This window comes from Monomorium pharaonis, chromosome 8 (genome assembly GCF_013373865.1).
Source record: "Monomorium pharaonis isolate MP-MQ-018 chromosome 8, ASM1337386v2, whole genome shotgun sequence".
Taxonomy (NCBI): domain Eukaryota; kingdom Metazoa; phylum Arthropoda; class Insecta; order Hymenoptera; family Formicidae; genus Monomorium; species Monomorium pharaonis.
This window is the reverse complement of record NC_050474.1, coordinates 19,008,575-19,029,032: the sequence shown is the minus strand read 5'-3', so window position 1 is coordinate 19,029,032 and position 20,458 is coordinate 19,008,575. Positions and strand designations below refer to the sequence as shown.

Below are 20,458 nucleotides of genomic sequence, written 5' to 3'. Positions count from 1 at the left end.
TGCGAGCGAGGAGAAGAGAAAGAGAAGAGAAGAGAGGAGAAAGCCGACAGGGAAGAGAAGAGAGAGAGAGAGAGAGAGAGGGAGGGAGGGAATGAGTGAGCGAGCGAACGGTGTACGCGTGAGACGGCCGCATTGAATTGCACTGAATCAACAGGTAAATCGGCGGATCGGTATGCGTGGGACGACGTCGTACGCACGTCGTTTTATCGCCGTGGCGCCAGGATACGTCGTCGCGGTTCCCCCGCAAAAGATGCTGCGCGTAAACGAGCGCGAGACGACAACGGTACGACGGCGAGTCTTAGGAAACGGCAGACGACGAGCGGGATCGGCCGAGTAGCGAGGAAGAAGAGCAGGAGGAGGAGGAGGAAGAGAGGGGAAGCGACGCTCCAGGTGGAAACGCGCGTTCTCTAAACGTGTGCTCCGCGGCGAATTCCGCGCATACCAACGCCGCTGATCCAGCTTCCCCGCGAGCGGCGGTGGTAGCGGCGGCGACGGCGGCTGCGGCGGTGGCGGCGGCGGCAGCGTCCGGATCGGGAGAGTGATTTTTGTGATCGCCGCTCTCGTCAATGACACGCGCGGAATGCGCTGAGCGAGCGCGCGATCCCACGCTGCGCTATACGCGCGCCGACATTGTTGCGCGTCCGCGCCTCGTTATGCTGGGCCTTTAAAAATCCGTCTGTTCGCGCGTCCCGACGTCGGTCGTGAGTGTGGTGAATCCCTGTTGGTGGATTGAACGCGTTTTGAATGCGGCGCAGGGCAAACACGGATCTCGCGACGTCGCGAGAGCGACATTCGTCAGTTTGACCCCGGCGCATAACGGACAAATGAGTTCACCTGTGACATCGTACGTCGTGGCTTGTTTATAGCTGTCCCGTCACGAAAGTCCTATTGGTAATTTTTATCATGGCTCTGATTGTAAAATAATTTCACATCTCTTAATTCTATTATATATATATATTAAATTATACATATACGTATATATTATATATATTAAAAATTATTGAGAGATACACATTAATTAGTGAAATTTAAATTATATAAAAAGGAGTATAATAAGAGAAAAGTACATTTATTTTAAAAAAATTTAAAGAGAGAACCTATGCAAAGATTAAAGAAAAATATAAAAATATGAACTTTTATTCTTAATTTGCTTTTTATAATGAAAAACTAATTTTTCTCCTCGAAGGAAATTTATTTTGTTCGGATAAAAATATAAATTTTATTAAAAATGAAAAATGTATTGCCTCTTTTTTTATTTGTTACTGTAATTTAATTATAAGATATGCAATATTTTATTTACAGGAAGAGGAAAACGTAGATTGATTGAGTAAAATAAAAAATTGTTAAATATTCCAAATGGGCAATAAAGGCCCATTATGGCCCAGTGTCATCAACCACAACATCAGCACGAATTTTTGCCTCTGTGCGATGTACTATTTAACATTATTTCATTAGCATCCTATTTCTGTGATGTTGTCTTCGATTTTGCAATGGTATACGCCCTTGCCCATCAAGCAACAGCACCACCCATACTGTTCCCATTAAGCATCACTTTTATAGCAACTTCTCTGTTGATTTCTCAGGTTTGTGTCTGAAAAAATAAATTTGATGCTGTTCTTATATTTAATATTCCATTGTAGTAATTTGTATAATTACTTCTGCAGATCGTTAGCTTGCGATGGTATCTCTGGGGAGCTAGAGGTAAATTAACAAACAGCACACCAAACAATTGTCACATAAATCCGGTGAAGAAAGTCGGTAACTGGACCGTAAGCTGTGTTCTATTACTCCATTCCACTCAAGTCGGCGTACTATGGAGATACTTCAAATTATTTATCCCAGTCAATTTAACTTACGTGAAGCACGAGGTACGTTATTTCGACGAATGTTATCTTTTGTCGTCTCTTTTCTTTCATTACACGAGTCTCGTTGTCTCAGGTACGGGAGCTTTGTGTGCTACGGCTGATACACGCGTTCTGTGAGGCCGCTCCAATGCTACTTCTGCAGCTGTATGTCTTGTTTGGCGCTACCGACGGCGATGAAACGGCGGTCGGAAAACTGAAAGAAAGCGAGGGCAAGGACGGCGGTAAATTAGAGGAGCTGACCCTGGTATCGGCGGGACTCTCCTTGTGGAGCGTATGCTGGGCGGTCGCTAGCTTCAGCAAGGGTGCCGCGCGTCTGCGTAATCTAGAACGCTTAGTGTTAACATGGCTGGGAGTGCTGGCGCAATTATTCTGGCGTCTGGGGACAGTAAGTGCTCGGGTCGGGGCATTGGTCGCGTACGCCTCGCTGTACGGCGGACAGTGGCTGTTGATTGTGATGGCACTCCACTGGCTGTCTATGCTGACGTGGTTGCTGCTCACACCGGACGGGCTTTTCCATGGTGGCGAACGTCTTCCTCTTTTCAGGAAGACCTTCCTCGCCTCCCTCCTCGCCTTTGTATATATATTTGCATATGTTAATCTACACGAGACGAATCATCGTCAAAAAATGGTTAGTAGAGATTAAAGATTTTTTCATTTAGGTTATACTAATCCGTGTTATAATGTTACATTTCTATTCCTTCTTTTAGGTGATATTTTATACTGTAATGTTCTTGGAGAACAGTTTACTTATCGGTGTGTGGATAGCTGGTGTTAATCGTGCCGATCTTTTGTCTCACCAGCATCATCTACATCCAGTTACTTTAGTACTTATTCTACTAGCTTTATTTTTCGGTGGCATGTTTTTTATGGGTCTTTATTATAGGTGAGCGCGAGATTTTATTTAATTTTATTTTACTAATATCAGTTATTAATATTGCGTTACATTTTTCTCTTTTGGTACAGATTTTTTCACGTTAGAAGATTAAGGTACGAGGCTGGTGGAAGAATGACTGGTTCAAATCTCACTACCCTGTCTAATCAGGTATGATACAAGACGGAATTTCGTTTCTCAGAAGCATTGTGATACAATTTTTTGGATTTTCAGGACAATGTGGAAGAGAAGCAGATAGATTACAATGAAGGAAAGAAGGTCAACATTAGCATTGGCATGAGGAAAGTTAAATTAAGTAACGGTGGTATACCGGGTGTATTTAATTGCCGTTTTGCAAACCCGACAGTCGTAAATCCAAATCGGAAGAAGAAGAAACCGACAAGCTTCGTACCGCCACCACCGCCGACGCAATCGCAAACGGTGATGAATTCCATAGCGGCGATTGGCGACTCGAAACAGTGGCTCAACATGGGCAACGGATCGCGACAGTTGATCCCATTTTGGAAGAAACCCTTAGCCTCTAATATAATACAGGTAAATACTCGTGACAAATCTAATTACCGAATGTCGCGAAACATTGCGTTAAAATTAATCTTCTGATGCAGAACGATGGTTCCAACGACCACAAAGATGAAACTGATATGGCAATCGGTGGCTCGTTGAACGTCACGTTAATACGTGAGAAGCTGAAGGAGAAGAAGCAGCAACAGCTGCGGGAGTTGCGAGCGATACAGGAGGAGATCAAGGAGGGTAAATTATTCCCACCTCCCTCCGCTTCTACATCCTCCTTTTCGTCCTCCCCTTCCGCGTCTAATCAACAGCCACCACCAAATATGAAATTGCATACTTCACCGAGTTCCCCATTATTCACATCTCCGCCTTCGTTCTCTGAGCAGAACGGCGGCAACGTCTTATCGTCCTGGCCACCCGTGAAAATGCACTGCCTTTTACCTCCGCCACCCTCCTCACCGTATTATCCAAACTCGCATTCCTCGAATCTTTGGAGAGCGGCACCTCAGCGAGAACGAGCGGACACGCCAGAGATACTGTTAGCACCACGATGCCTTCCTCATCATTATCCCCATTGGTCACTGCCTGGACATCTCGGTCACAGGTAAATAAAAACATGATTAATTGAATTTGGATGAGATTGTTTAAGTAAAAAATTTCATTTCATCAGATTACACGCGAATCAGAATGGCGTCGAAGAGAGTTCCAAAGGTGAGGGTGATGGAGAAGCGGAAGTCAGCGACATGGAGGGCAGCCAAATTTCGTTACCTAGGAGTTACACGCTACCCCGTGAATTTAAGTATAATCCTAACGGCCCCGTGAGAGAACGAGAACGCCGTGCAGGAAATAATAAAATATCTTCTTCGCGTTTTTACTTGCCGTCTACCAACAGCTCTGATGGTGAGCACGCACGCTTTTTGTTTATTGCAGTTTATCTGTACTGCATGTCAAAAATGTTTATAAGACAATTTGATTTAATCAATTATGATGCTTTTATTAATACTGACAGTAATTTTTTTCAGGCGATGTAGATAGTGCTGATAACGAGGATGAAACAGACTCGGAAGTACAAATGCAAATGAAAATCAATCACGGTCACAACTATGATGAAATCTTACAGAGACGTCACGTATACGAAAATAATAAGGAGAACGGGGTCGCTGATTCTAACGCCGAGTGCAGTGCAACTAACATTACATCTAACAATTGTTATTTAAATAATTCTCACGGTGTTTTACGACCGGGTCAATTACTCAGAACACGTGTGAAGCATGAAACAAAACTTTAAGTTACGGTGTAATACATAATTGAAAATCTCGTCATGCAAAATGCGTAATACAGTGTTCAAAAATATCTTTCAGAATCTGTCTCTTCTCTTAAAGCAGTTAGCAGTATAAAACTGTTGAGCTCGCAAATCAGTATATTTAATAGCATATTTAATAGTACATAATACATGCACATATACAAGAATACATTCAAGAGGTTTCTTTTGTGAGAGTATATTAGCATGCATTGCTTGCGATGTAATTTAACGTAATCTAATTTAATTTAATTTTTTCGTGGTGTTTTGCATAAAATTATGCAAATAAGGCATCACGACAAATCAAGTACATAATTAAGCATCGTGCAATTAAAATGGCACAAATAATAAATAAACATAAATACATGACATAAAATTCGTGTATAATTGAAATTTTGTATAATGCATAGTTACCTGAATACAGAATCGTACACCTTTCATTCGTATTTACAAAAGATATGTGTAACAATACATTAGTTTTTTAACAAATGTATGGTATTATATTATTTAAAGAGATATATTCTGTTATATACATTTGTAAATATACAATCTTGTATATTTAATGTTTCGTGTTTTTTAATATCTTTTCTACCTAATATTTTCTACCTAAAATTTTTTAAACATTTATTTTGAGAGCTAAATACGTTAGTAATTATGGAAGTGGTCTAAATAAAAAAAGTAGTTTAAAATTGGTCTCAAATAAAAAAGTCATATATTTTTTGAAACGAGAAATATGTGACTTAAGCCACTTTATATCATCATATGCACAAATCATAAGCAAAAATAAGATCAAGTAATACATATATATATAATGTATTAGTTTTAAGTAAGTTTTAAGCCAATTCCATAAAAACACAAGAAGATTATTGTTACTTACTAGCATTGTTTATGAATACTGTTATGGATAATGTTACGAATTATTGGATATACTTTTTTTCAATTGAATCAAAGATAGCTGGTTTTAAGCAAGAAACGTAAAAACCTAATTACGTTTTTTGAATTTCACGTATAAACCATTAGCTGCGTATGTAAATACGTGAATAGCATCATTGTCACGTGAAATATTTTCATAAGATACAGTATAATTTGAGAAAATCATAATTAATGCAATTTTTGTCATTAATAGACCCAATCTTTGTCCTGAAATTCAATATAAATTGCCATATAAATTTGTAATAATACACATATAAAAGAAATAAGATAACAGTATTTTCGTGTTATAATTAATATAAAATTTATATGACACGAAAATATATGTTATCATAAATTTTTGTACTATAAATATTTTAAAATTCACCTATACACGCTCGAGGTCCAATACCAAATGCCAAGGATTCGTAAAACTTTTTGTTCTCTTTACTTTCTGTTCTCAACGGAATAAAGTCACGCGAATTTGAAAAGTATTTGGGATCTTGATTCGTTGAATTTATAGAAACGTACACTGGCACATCCTTTTCAATTATTAATCCAGTATTTGGCAACTGAAAATGATATGTATGTAATAGTCAAGAAAGTCAAGGAAACATAAAAGGTTTCACTTACTTGTATTGTATTGCCTACCTCATAATTCTTTATAGCTATTCTATCAGTAACGGGTAGAGGAGGATGTAATCTCAGAGATTCCATTATAACGCAGTCCAAAAAAGACAGTTCATTTATCAGATCCATGGTCAATTCTTTTCCCGTTAGGTGTGTCTGCATCTCGTTGTACAAAGTATCCTGATGCTCGGGGTAACGTGCCAAATCATATAGGGCAAAAGCGATTGTCGTCGCGGTAGCTTCGAATCCGGCGGTGTAAAAACTAAGAGAATGTGCCAGTAAATTGTCGCCTTCGAACTCTACGACATCATAAATTAAACGATTAAAATGATGGTATTAATATTAACAAGTGTCTTGATCTCTATAACTTTCTTAATTGGTATATGTTTGACGAGGTAAAAATATATTAAAATTCATGATATAGCAGAGTATCATTATATTACGTATAAATGTTACGCAATATTATGATATAATTGTTATTATTTTAATTAATAGAATGAACATTACTGTAAATGGGATTCTGTTCTCCATTTTTGAGCGCCAACATGGAATCTATCATGTCTCCTCTCTTGAACGCCAGCCTTTCTCTGGTATTCATGGAGTCCCAAAAAATCTCGCGAAAATAGTTTGCCGGTTTTTTAATGAATGGTGCGGTCAAGAAATCCCATTCGGGAATGAAGAAAAAGATAATAAATATAATGCTGCGCATGAATCCTCTGAAGATCCCCGCACCTACAAATACGTAATGAAATTATATACATATATATATATAATTACGTTATTTCATACAGCATATGTATCTTTCTTTTTTCTTCTACAAATACACAATAAAGAATAAACAATTTTCTGATTCCACTCTTAATGAAAAAAAAATTATCATAATATTTCATAAACTTCTAAGAATTTTTAATATTTTAAATTTATGAAAGTTTCTGAAAAAATATCTTAAATTTTATTAATATAAATTTGACGATTTTATGACATTTTTTAAGTATTACAATTAATATAAAAAAAATTTAAAATTTTCGAAGAAAATATACAATTATAATTACAAATTATAAAATCAGAAGTTCTGAAATTTTAATAGAAATTTTGAAAAATGATATAAAATAATTATATGACAACTTCTAAGAAAAATTTTCACTCTAAGGTAGCATATCATATTGTGGAATGACAGCTGTTTGCAGGCTTCTACGCAAGACAAAATCAACGCAAAGTCCTACCATGGTTCAAGAAGTTAGTTTCTTTCTCGTCGAAAGAATTTATGCTAATGCCAAACGCCAGGGAAGCTATGACATCATTGGTGTAACGACTGCCCATATCTTTTGCTTCCCACTCTTTCCTACCAGCTTCGTCCGTGGGCAATTTCTCGATGAAATTCAACATGCATTTCCCGCATTCTGTCATTAGTGATACCATATTTTTTAGTTTCTGCCCAGTCAAAATAGGAGTGAGTTTGTTTCTCAGGTATCTCCATCTTGGCTGCTTTATGGATAGGATGCTGTTTAGACCTACCGCGTCTCTCTCTAGGCCTGAACCGAATCGTCGATTTGGAAAGACATCGAAATCCTTGATCATCACCTGTTTGATCAGATCATGGTCCCGCAAGAGCAGCATGGGCTTGTGAAAGATATAAAAACCGATGTAGGGATCATCCGAATCGGCACTGTTGAAGATTTCACGCAATATTTCAGCCGGTGGTTTTTGCAGGGTGACACACTCCTTGAAATTGCCGAATAACAGATGCGTCGGTGGGCTCTTTACTCCACGTCTACTCCAGTAGGACAGCTTATATTTGGCGTACACGTAGAAGAGGCTGAGGCATATTACCAGCGCGGTTGTGGAATAAATCAAGCAGTCCATCGTCAGCATGATATTCGTTGACTGATACGTTTTCTTCTCTCGTCTCTAGCGTGCACTTACAGTTTCGTGTTTTACTGCAATGTGTAATATAGATATTTATGTGTTCGTAAAGAACATCTTATTTCTGTTACGTGAATAATTTGACTAACGTTTATTCTGGTGAGTATATATGTTTTGACAAGTTAGAGAATATTACTTATCTAACTGATTTCCTCTTGATTAAAATAAGCCATTCAATTGGTTCGATTAGAGTTATCTTTAAATGTAGTAATGTGATAAAAGAACGTAGTAAATAAGTCAGCATGGGCGTATGTAAGATTTTTTTTTTAGGTAAGCAAAAGATATCAAAATGTAACAGGAGATCGTGAGCAATATTTTATGTAATAACAAGAAATCGATTTAAAATCAAAGATAAAGTTGTATTTTATATATAATTAAACATGAAAAAATAAACAATTTTTAAGGAAGAGAGAAGTTGAAACTCTTCAAATTCCTTCTCTGTATACATAAAGGCCAACATTTATTATAATTCGTTCTCATTTTAAAAGTATTAACAGTCTTAAGGTGCCAATAAAAGTAAATATTTTAATTTACTAACTTGTTACACTATGCGTAAATACAACTTTGCTCTGTAAAAGTTGCACTTGCGCGTATTACAATTAATCAATCGAATTAAAAAACTCGCCTTACGATTCTGTTGCAGGAACATAGCTATATGCTTATGTTTCACAAGAAAGTATTAAAAATATTATTATATATCTTTGATCTTTACAAAAACTATTTACAAAATTATTTATTTTTAATTAAAAATTATAAAATTTTTAACCCGACATGGAACAATAAATCAACAATAATATTAAGTTTCTAATGCTAAATTATATTTATAATATTAAGTATTTAACTTTTAATTAAAGCGAAAAAATAAATTAAATAGTTAAATATTAAGATCTAACTTTAAATATCTTTAACAAGAACAAGTATCTCCTCATGCAAAAGAATTATTATAAATTGCTTTACTTCAGTTGACAATTTTTAACATTAATAAAGAACCAAAATAAATATTTTAAAAATCAGGAGTATAAAACAACATATGTATACGCTATCCGTACACGGATACGTACACGGATACGGACATATAACAAGCATCCGGTACTAATGATCACAGTGATCACGATTGATTACACGTGTGTTTCTTTATCTGTGTACGGTACGGATACGGAATGTCTGATAGACTTTGATAATTATATTTGTTGTTTGCTTGCAAATTTTTTAAAAAGCGTTAAAATATAATTAATGCGATAGGCGCTACATTATGGTAAAAAAAATATTAAAATAGTAAAAAAAGTATGAGAGAGAGAGAGAGAGATTTCGATAAAATAAATAAAAAATATTTAAAAGTATTAATGTGAATTGCTCTAGTTAATGTATAGATACTGTAGATATAGTACGGATGATTCGATACTTTTTCTAAACATTGTGTAATTTGTGATATAAAAAGTCAAAATTTGGTATAAATCACTGTTATACAGGTGCTGATAAAACAAAAATACATTCAATCACTTCAGTCACAAAAACACATTCACTCACTTATAATAAACATGATTATAAAGCATTAAATTAATCGTCAAAACTGTAGAAGATTAAAGTAATTATATAATATAAGCTTACGTGTATATGGAAAAGAACCGCGTTGGTAGAACGTGACGTAAATGAAATAAAGCTGAATAAGTGTTGTTGCCAAGACTATTCAGTACATAGTAATGAATCAAAGATGTTTGAGTTATGAGAGACAGCAAAAAATTGATTATAAACTAAACGCAAGATGGGTCTCGAATCTTACAAGTGGGATGATTCATTAGGAGGAGCTAATTGTGACAACTTCCATACTTGAAGATGTAGACTGGACTGAATACAAAGCTTATAAAATCTTTATAAAAATGTAGTACTGGACAGTATTAAATTGACTAATAATTATTACTTATTTTGAATATATATATTAAAAGTACTAACAACAATTAAAATAAGTATTAATTACTGGGCAATTTAATATTGTCCAATATTACATTTTTATAAGAGAATCCTGATGGAAATATATTACTATAATATTTTACTGAAAATTTGTCTTAATTGAAAAATTTGTTTTAATTGAAAAAATTGATTCTTTTTTTATTAAAATTCATTAAGATTCATTAATGTTTTTTAAGATTTATTAAAATTTGTAAAAATTATTTTTTGTTAAATAACAATGAAATAAATTTAATAAATTTTAATAATTTTAACGTATTTTAATGAATTTCATGAATTTCAAATGAATCAAGAGATTTTTAGAAAAATATTTCTATTAGAGAAATTCTAAATAAATATAACTATATCTTTCGAGTAGCAGCACAGATGACTCAAGAGAGGTCGATAAGATAAAGCATTCATTGAAAAGATTTTCGGAAGTTTCCGAAATTATAATAAGAGATAATTGATAACGAGAAAAGTGAAGAGAAGAGAAAAACTTTAATTGATAAAAATTATTCTGTTTACCGCTGGCGTCATTAACACTTTTTTTTAAATAATAAAGCTTTAAAATAATAAATTACAAAATAATAAATTAATATCTTTTAAACCTCTTTAAATCTAGATTTTTAAACAGATTTTATTAAAATATGATTTTCTTATTTGAAAATAACATTATATTAAGTTATTTTATTTATTTATTGGCTAATATATACTTGTGTGACTTTCTAGAATTAGAAGAATATAATTGACAAAAAGAATTGCGCTGTTTAACATTTTAAGAATTTTTCAAGAATTTTAAGAAATTACGTAATTCCGAGTAAAATTCTCTTCAAATAAAAGAACGCATGTAAGAAAAATTATGGTACTATTTTAATTTCAAAGTATAATGTCATATTATGTGTCATAATAATGATATATTATGTCATAATTGTAAATATAATTTTTGAAAAATTATTAATTTTAAATATAATTTAATGATATATAGCAATTTTTAAACAATTGATGCTTAAAGTACCTGTATAATTATATTATTAATAAGAATTATCTTATAATTATTGCTGAATACATTTCTAAAATTAATTGTGTAATTATTGTACAAATTATTGCAAAATAAAAGAAAAACATTGTAGCATATGAAATTGTACAATTATTATTCAAGCATTCTCAAATAAAATTTTAAAAAATTTGAAGCAACAAGCATATAACATAGTATTATTTCAATATCATTTCTAAATGTTTGGTATTCTAAATTTCTAAATATCTGATAATTGAATAAATTATTTATCAAATATTTAGAAATAATATAATCACAAAATTCTTTTGTAACAAAAAATATGATTTATGCAACAATTATTGCGAAAGTTTTCTATCTAATTAAGAATTTTAAAATTTGAATCACAAAAAATATAATTCCCGGAAATTGATAAAATATTGATCGATATAATTGAGTATCAAATAAAACAAGCCATCACTGATAACTTCAAGTATTTTAATTCCAAAAATCTAAAGTTTATTATTTCCTCATTTTGTTTACATTGATTTTTCAGAAGAAGTAATTCTATAATCTATAGCTGTGTTTTGCTTATCTCGCCTCGCGCTGCCGTGCGCTTGCCAGTATTTGGCGGTAGACTGGGCAAAATGGCTATTCCTTCTTAATTAATAACTATTGCGACAATTGCAAAATGATAGAGAACTTTTCTACTCAGTTCGGTTTGTTCTACTTCTATGCAAACGATATGTTAAAAAATTTCGGCCTTGTGTGTATACTCGGGAAAAAATGTTTCTGGGATTATAATGCGAATAGCATCTCTCACATTTATGCGAGTTGATACTCTTGTATAGATACATATTGATTATTCTGAAGAAACTTTCAATCGCATAAATAGCCAATAAATGCATGTGGATTTATGATTATCAACTATGCACAAAAGAAATATACACTTCACTTTTTCCAAATTTATTCATATATGCTCCACATATTATATACTCTTATATAACTTTTCTTTTACGAGTTTCCTTCCCTATTTCGTTTATTTCTGACTCAAATAACGTGGAACGTTCAATGACGTCAGATTTATTCTTTCTACGAAATCTCCCTGCAATAAAATCGAAAAAAATCACTTTGAAAGATAGAACCTACTGTCATCTTCTCATTATTTTCTAGCTTTCTACACGTTCATGATTACATGATTACATGATTACAGAATATTCGTAACTCCATCCCCCATTCTACTCCCCTAAGTCATTGGCGCAGACTCTGAAATAACCCTTGACCACCTCGACGTTACAATTGTTAACTGAAGGACGCTAATCAATTATAGTATCATAAAAATACATAAAAGTAATGTAAAAATATAATACTTGATTTTTTTATAAACAATGATAAATTCTTGCATGAAAAAGTTCACGATTTCACATAGAAAGAGAATAACGTATTTTTTCTTTCCCCATCGAAAAGGAGAAATAAGTCGACATCTATGCACGCGAGAAATATGCACCCGCCCGTTACCGAGAGTTTCCAACTCCGGGCATTATGCCACCTATCAGAACGATACCCGGTCGTTCGTACGATCGAATCACGAGAACTGAGGGGAAGAAAAGATTGGCAGTTTCGAAATTGGCATATTATAGACCCTTCGCCGGACACGAGCGATGACGGACTTTCAGCTTTTCCGCAGTCGCGAAAAATCACGAGCCGCAATCACATCGTCCGATCGTACTGACAGTCAGATCGAGAAAGAGAAGACATGGAACATCAAGTGTACGCTGATAAGGAATACGACAATTTAATCAAGCCCATCATGATAGTCACCAAAATCGCGTCATTCTGGCCTTTGGAGAGGGATCATTCGACCAGCATGAAGCTGTTCAAGATTTGTCACGTGCTCTTTCTCGTTGCTCTAGTATGTAGCATTAATATCTTACTGAATTAGATGCAAACAAAATTTTACGATAAAAAAAGAAAATTTATTTCTCTGTTGCTATTAAAATCTTCACAATTAAATTTCTTTTTTCAATAAAAATGAACTATTGTTAAATTCTCTTATATAATTAGATATTAACTAAATAATTCAATTTACAACGTATAGTTCACCATAATGTGTACCGTCATAATAGCTGATATAATTCACCACTTAAACGATTTGGACGAACTGACGGCATGCGCTTTAACAGCATGCGCATTTTTTCTTGATATAATACGCCTCATTGTTTTCTCGACTCATCAAAAAGATATGTCGTACGTGGTCGAGACTATGAGAAAGGATTGGACTTGTTCAGTTCATGAAAACAGAGCTATTCTAAAGGAGAAGTGCCTTTTTGCATTCTGGGTCTCAAAATGTTTCATAACTATGGTAACTGTAACTATAATTATATTCGCATGTTCGCCAATTTTAGAGGTACGTACAAGAAATCAAACATTTAATATTTCTGATATTTATGCAATATACAGACTGTCTTAAACCCTAGTAACACAATTCGATCGTTGGGTTAAAATTGGCCCAATATATCTTGAACAATTAACGTGTTGCTCAGAAAAGAAAATTAAATCAAAGAAAATGAAGTTTACTAAAATTTCAATTTTTATGAGAAAAATTTATTCGTTGTTTTATTTTTAGTGTTAAATATTTTAATAATAATTTTAAAATTTTTATTTTATTTGTAACGTTGCAAATCTTCAATTTTATGATAATAGAAGGTCTATTTTGAATTAAATATGAAGTGGCATTAAAATATCTTTCAGTGATAAAACTTCAGATCTCTCCAAGCTCTTAGTTTAGTTTCAGGACTTCATCCTTCTATCTGTAATATAACTTTTTAATTGAATCCGTTATTAAATTGTACCTGTAGAGCAATTAACTACGAAAGTTTATTTAAATCTAACTGCCTACTTTTTTAAATACAAAATAATGTTTAAATAATAAATTTTAACTGCAAAATGTTTATTAATCAAGCGTTTTCAAACAAGAGAAATTACTTTCGCAGATGTCCATTCTACGAAACAATGGTATAGATTGACATATACAACATGTAAATTAACGCTGACATTTGTAGCTTTTTCAAAATCCTACTTTTTTTACAAGATACCGTTTTCTTGAAATTGTTTATTACCGCTTCGCAATAAGTGATAGTGCTCAAACACGAACAATTGTTTCTCGATGATCGTTTCGCTTTACGAGGCTTTCGAAAATATCTGCACAACTACGTACGCGTACACAAACAGAAGGATTTCTTTAGATTTAATTAACAGTTTTGTTCGACTGTTTCAAAGCATATATTTCTTTGGTTTTAATAAATTTTATACACATTTCTTTAGATTTAATAAAATTTATTAGAAACAAAGAAATATGCGCTTTGGAATAGTCAAACAAAACTGTTTATTAAATTTAAAGAAATCTTTCTCTTTGTGTACGTTACATTAATGTTAATCCCTTTACCATATTTATTTCTTCAATATACAAGTAATTAAATTGTTTATAAATTATTAACAATTACACAAAATTAATTTGAGTTGGAGAGGAATATAATATAATAATAATTCATACTAAATAATATAATTGGAAAGGTAAGATAGTCACAAATATTCTATAATAGTAAATAATTATCAATTGCTTTGTTTTATGTTTTCGGCCTAACTATAATCATTACATAAACATGATAAGAAAATAATTAGTTAACTATAGTAAGTGATAATTATTTAGTAGACTGTTTATTAAAATTTTGTAAAAGAATTTTCTAAGAATATTCTTGGATTTTTTAGTAATTATACTTAATAAAAATTTCAAGTACAATTAGAAAATTTTAATGAAGCTTTAAAATAAATTATTATATTATCATTTTATTATTTTAGATATGTGCAAAAATTCTCGCGATTTATTTGAAAGGCAACTTTTAAAAAAATATGGCGATTCCATTGTCTATGCATATAGTCGCATCTTTATACTAATTCTTGTGATATTCAATGCTTTTGTATCTTTTGCATGTATTACCATGTATTACCTTTTAATATTCCTTAATTTAAAAAATGCCACATAAATTTTACATATTAAATTTAAGAAAGTACAAAAAAATAATATAAACTGAACATGGCATACAATAATCTGTCCGCAATATATGGATATAATTAACCTGCAATATATGTCAATTTTGAAAGATTGTATTGGCTTCTAGTATCTCTATTTTTTTAAATTCGCGAGTTATACGAAAATAGGGAATCCTAAGCGTTACACAAGTTTTTAGCATATTAAAAGTGAATAACTTGATTGTTTGCCATTAAAATTCTTTAGAATATCCATTGTAAAAAAAATAAGTTTTAGTGTAAAAAATTAGTTTAAACACAAAATTTCTTAATAGTAAAAGAATGAATTAATCTAGATATACTTTTTGTATGCGGTGTATAATGAGATTACTTTATAACTGTTTTTTTTTTAATATATTGTTTGAAAGTTTTGGGAGATTAAAATTTAATAGAAATTATATGATAATTTCCTCCTTATATAATTTTGTCTTCAAGAATTGCATATATTCAGCACTATCTCTCAAATCGACCTCTGATTCTCCTTTTTTCATGTGACAAAAAATAACGGTATTCAAATACCAATTGATACAGTAAAAATTATTATGTATCAACATATTGTATTACATGGGAGAATCTCTGTAAAGAGATCCTATTATATCTCCCTATGCCGTATCCCCATTATACCCCAAGTTCCTTACATATTATACTTGATATTATATGGATATACATGGACATGTATGTATTACTATAGTTATCAACATTTTGCATTAGCAAAAAAATAACAAAAAACTTTTGTCAGAAAGAGAGAGAGAGAGAGAGAGAGAGAGAGAGAGATTTAAATTTAAATTTAAAAGTAAAATTCCAAATATTTCCTTGAGTCAAATCTCATTAAAATTTATGATTTGCAACGATAAAAAATTCTAGATTTTCCCAGTTTTTTTTCGATAGTAAACACCTTTTGTCTAGCTATTTCAATTAATTTAAAAAACAATTTATTTATTTGACTAGACATATTTTCATGGAAAGGAAAGAATCTTCCCTTACCGTGGTTATTTCTTTGCCAATCAAACGGTTTCACCCTACTATGAATATATCTATATCTTCAATATAATGGGCGGACTTTTCGGATGTTCTCTGATATGCGGCGCAACTACTTTTAATTTTATCGTAGTAACACACGGATCAGCGAAATTCGCGGTGCTGCGAAAGAATCTAGAGGCAATAAACAGTAATAATTCCGACGCTAATATAGCAATGGTTAACTGTATTAAGGAACATCAAGATGTTATTGCGTAAGTTTATATTTATTAGACATAGAGTGAGATAAAATCTGCTGTTAAAGTGCCGACAATTTAAGAAAAAACAATTTTTGAAATAATTTTCTAATAAAATATTTAAAGAACATTGACTGTTAATTGATTAATGACTTATGGCAAAGAACACCTTTGCATAAATATATTAATGTAAAATTTGTTTATAATATTTATATATAATATTTCCTGCAATTCTTGTTAACATTCTATCTATTTTAGTTTCGCGGATGCGCTCGAAAGAATCATAAACGTCTTGGCGTTAGCGCAGTTCATTCTCAGCACCGGATTGTTCTGCTTCGCAGGATTTCAAATTACTTCGGTATGTTCACTTGGTAAAGACGCGTTATAACTAAAAATATTATACTAGAATATTATTCTAGTTGTTGCAAGACAAACACCGCTTGATGCAATACACGATGTTCCTGAATTCCGCCATCCTCGAGCTTTTTATGTTCAGTATTAGCGGAAATGCGTTAATAGACGAGGCGAGTATTCTAATAATTATATTATTCGATCAAAGCTATAAATCTCGATAAACAAAATAGTTATTTTAATTATCCATAATTAATCGGTTAATTTTTACCGTGAGTTAAGTCACTAGTTATTTAGGATTGTCACACACAAAATGCATAGTTTCATATGCATAGCATAAGATCGTCTGGACCAACAAGCATCTAATCGACGCTTTCGTTATGCTCCGTGAGTCAATATGGCGACTTTATGACGACCAGATGTTCATTGATCGAGATATAGTTATGCTATGTGCTATGTTCTATACATTTCCTGTGTGACAGGTGTTATTGCCAAAATAAAACATAGAAGTCATCATTATAAAAATCAAATTAACAGTAACGCAATTAACAGTGACGCAAAATTAATTTTTTTACAAAATTTATGTGTCTTGTTAGTTCACATTATATGTTATATACATATATAAGTTTTCGTGGATCATTAGATGTCACATATGTCGGATTGCACGTATATATCGCCAATTGCACAAGTTTAAACGAACAATAGAAGACTCAGTGTGCACGATAATCATATCGACCGATTACCAACGCATGTATATCCTGATTAGTACACAGTTCGTTGAGCTTACAATCGCCTGTAATTAATTTACGGCCAACGCTTGTAACGAATCAGAGCGATGCCGTGGGCGAGTCGGCTTACTGTAGCCGCTGGTTCGGCGGCACTTTCGGTCGCAACTTGCAGATCGTGATGATGCGATCGAAAGTCCCTTCCAAGATCACCGCCGCAAAGTTCTACAGTATGTCTCTCAGAAGTTTCTCTCAAGTAAGTGGATTATTGTGTCAAACAATATCTGAATTTAATTTTAAATAATATATCTTAAGAAATCTAATTACATAATTATCTAGTATTCTAGTGTATACAATGCCAAAACATTTACTGATTTCAGTACACAATTTTGTCCATCAAAGTTTCATATATAAAAATCATAAAAGTCAATTACCAACTTTTTTTCATTCAGAAAATGTCTTTAAATTGGCTTCACTAACAGGGAAACCTCGCGAACTCGAAAATTCGGATTTTAATAAAACTTGGCATAAATGTAGAGGGGGTAAATACATAAATTTAGAAATTTTTAGTTAGTGCCCAAAAACGGTTTGAAGGGGTGAAACCACCCTTCAAAGTTGAGATGATTTTTGCGGTTTTTCGATATATGTCGTAAATTAAACAAAATATAAAAAAATGTTTCCTATGAAAGTTTTACAGTATAAATACCTTTATTTAACTATGCTATTTATTTAATTTCTTTTTTTTTCTTTTAAAGAATAGCGTAGTTAAATGAAAGTATTTATGCTGTAAAACTTTTGTATAAAACATTTTTTAATATTTTGTTTAGTTTACGAGATATATCGAAAAACCGCAAAAATGTCTCAACTTTGAAGGGTGGTTTTACTCCTTCAAACCGTTTTTGAGAACCAACTAAAAATTTCTAAATTCATGTATTCACCCCGCTCTACATTTATGCCAAGTTTCATTAAAATCAGAATTTACGGGTTCTCGCGAAGTTCCCTTGTCAGAGTATTGTAAAAATTCATTATTTTCCGCAATGGTCAGCCTATTGCAGAAATTATTTTTTACAATCCTCTGTGTATTGTAAAAATTCAATAATTATTTTCCGCAATGGTCAGCCTATTGCAGAAATTATTTTTTACAATCCTCTGTGTATTGTAAAAATTCAATAATTATTTTCCGCAATGGTCAGCCTATTGCAGAAATTATTTTTTACAATTCTCTGTGTAAAAAAAAACGGCTTTATGATCCCTTAATTATAATACATTTTAATCAATTAATATAATTAATTCTTAATTATAATAATATTTAAGTTGCATTACAATATAAGTTATGATAAATAATATATGTGTTGCAGGTGCTCAGCACATCATTCTCTTATATAATGGTTCTGTTGTCCGTAAGCGAGAACTAAGGAGCAGCAGCATAGGCAATCCTAACGCCGGCTCTATTTCACAGAGAATACGTTAGTCGTTCCGCTAGACCGAAAATATCATATGGAGATCAAAATGGGATCCCGCTTGAGAGTCGTGTATTTATTTTTAAGCGTATTTTTAAGGTAGCATAAGAGACAAATAAAGCGTTTCAAAGGAATCGAAATAAAGGCCATGCGCGGTGAAATGGATTATATGCGCATAAGAGGAACAAGTCGCGATGACCCGAAAGGGACTTCTTAGTCGACTGTTCTTTGTTAAATATGAGAGGATGTAATTTTTTTCTCGTGAATGAACATAGGCACAGCAAATTACCTTCTGCAGATTAACTCTCCGCTTGTAAACCAGCGTTAAGTCGCGGTCGTCATCGGCGTGCAACACGGTGACCCCGTAACTTCTTTGAACATCGAGATGCCAGTGACTATGCCTTCGTTGTATGGGAGTAGCGTAATCAATAGCACCGCAACAGCAATTTGTTCTTGCTCGTTTTATCGCGAGTTCTGCCTGCTAAATTACAGGACGATCTGTAAGTCGCGACTTGTTCCATGATAAGAAATTTAAATGATGAACTTGAAACCGTGCATCATTTGTAAGCATTTTCTTGGCTACTTTTCATTTTCATAGAGTTAAAGGTAGACTCTAACAAAGGATCTATTATATGTATATTCTCTGTTGATATTTCACAATATTATATTTTTTGAGGATTTCAACCAGTTCTTGAATTTATAAATCAACAAATACACAAAGTTTTAAGATTCTTAGGTTTTTTTATTTCGACTCGTAGGATTTTCTCTTATACATATATTTAGATCTTTGTACGCTTGTGCTTTTAAAGTGTTAATCTGAACTCTTAGTTTCAAAGTTCTCGAAGTTTTTATATTTTTGAATTCGTAAGCTCTTGAATAGACATAGACCTAGTTTACACCGAGCACTTAGTACGCGTATCAAATAGTAAATAACTAGTAAATGTGTTTAATCATTGGCTGATCAGCTTAAATTCATTACTTGATACGCGTACCAAGTGCTCGGTGTAAACTAGAGCATAGATCTTCAGTTCTGACATCCCCTTGAGTACTCAGCTCTAGCAAGCACTTAATCTCGCATTCACAAATCCTTGGTACCTCTGATGACAAACTCGATGTGGCAAGCTGCCCGAAATTGGTTTTTCCAAATCAGCGTGACTACCATCTGACATTTTATGGAACGCATTGGATACATAATTAACCGGTGATTTGTGGTGTTCTCTTTTTCATGTTGATGTTGTCGCGGGCAAAGAATCGAATAATGTCCAGGCAAAATGGCACAATGAGTTCGGTTGAAATCCTCACTAAACTCGCTTATTTGCTCACTCCTGGTGAGGTAAACCAAGAAGCGGAATGGTCTCGGGAACGACTCGAGGATATTTTCATCGCAACAGTGCAACACGTGCACCCGGTACTACCCGGTGCACGCATTTGTCTCCATCACTTTTGACCAGCTTGCGCTACCAAAATTTCATATTACGTACGTATAATATATTTCATTGCTCAACGAAAACGTAAAAAGGTGGTAGTTTCTTTCGTCAGGAGAAAAATGTAAAAAGATTTTTATTAATGTAAAATAAAAGAATAAGAATATGTGATATATTAATTAATATATTTTTTGGACACCGGTAAAAGTGGAGGAACAAAAGAAATACATG

The 20,458-nt window shown here is 33.0% G+C and overlaps 3 protein-coding genes across 5 annotated transcripts; 2 read left to right on the top strand and 1 right to left on the bottom strand.

The window, feature by feature from the left end:
• The first annotated feature begins 39 nt into the window (after positions 1-39).
• On the top strand, positions 40-5,130 carry LOC105829373. Its single transcript, XM_012668148.3, has 10 exons — positions 40-891; positions 1,303-1,583; positions 1,665-1,868; positions 1,939-2,493; positions 2,573-2,748; positions 2,829-2,907; positions 2,971-3,291; positions 3,363-3,871; positions 3,938-4,167; positions 4,290-5,130. Exons 2-10 carry the CDS (start codon positions 1,377-1,379, stop codon positions 4,553-4,555), a joined length of 2,547 nt encoding a protein of 848 aa, XP_012523602.2. The 5' UTR covers positions 40-891; positions 1,303-1,376; the 3' UTR covers positions 4,556-5,130.
• Positions 4,930-8,105, bottom strand: LOC105830460 (cytochrome P450 6k1). Of its 2 annotated transcripts, XR_004964296.1 has the most exons (6): positions 7,330-8,105; positions 6,614-6,838; positions 6,128-6,405; positions 5,865-6,048; positions 5,445-5,707; positions 4,930-5,173 (listed from the first exon to the last, which is right to left on the bottom strand). XR_004964296.1 is itself a non-coding variant. In XM_036290801.1 (5 exons), exons 1-5 carry the CDS (start codon positions 7,976-7,978, stop codon positions 5,550-5,552), a joined length of 1,494 nt encoding a protein of 497 aa, XP_036146694.1. In that variant the 5' UTR covers positions 7,979-8,105; the 3' UTR covers positions 5,250-5,549. The 2 variants fall into 2 exon arrangements, 1 of the variants encoding a protein (XP_036146694.1); XM_036290801.1 differs by lacking the exon at positions 4,930-5,173 and having other exon boundaries at positions 5,250-5,707.
• On the top strand, positions 8,044-20,398 carry LOC105831193 (odorant receptor 4). 2 transcript variants are annotated; one of them, XM_036290811.1, is made up of 9 exons: positions 8,044-8,128; positions 12,181-12,317; positions 12,435-12,879; positions 13,066-13,374; positions 16,002-16,285; positions 16,526-16,625; positions 16,687-16,791; positions 17,450-17,599; positions 18,702-20,398. In XM_036290811.1, exons 3-9 carry the CDS (start codon positions 12,724-12,726, stop codon positions 18,756-18,758), a joined length of 1,161 nt encoding a protein of 386 aa, XP_036146704.1. In that variant the 5' UTR covers positions 8,044-8,128; positions 12,181-12,317; positions 12,435-12,723; the 3' UTR covers positions 18,759-20,398. The 2 variants fall into 2 exon arrangements, 1 of the variants encoding a protein (XP_036146704.1); XR_004964297.1 differs by lacking the exon at positions 12,181-12,317 and having other exon boundaries at positions 8,057-8,128; positions 16,687-17,599.
• The last annotated feature ends 60 nt before the right edge of the window (positions 20,399-20,458 follow it).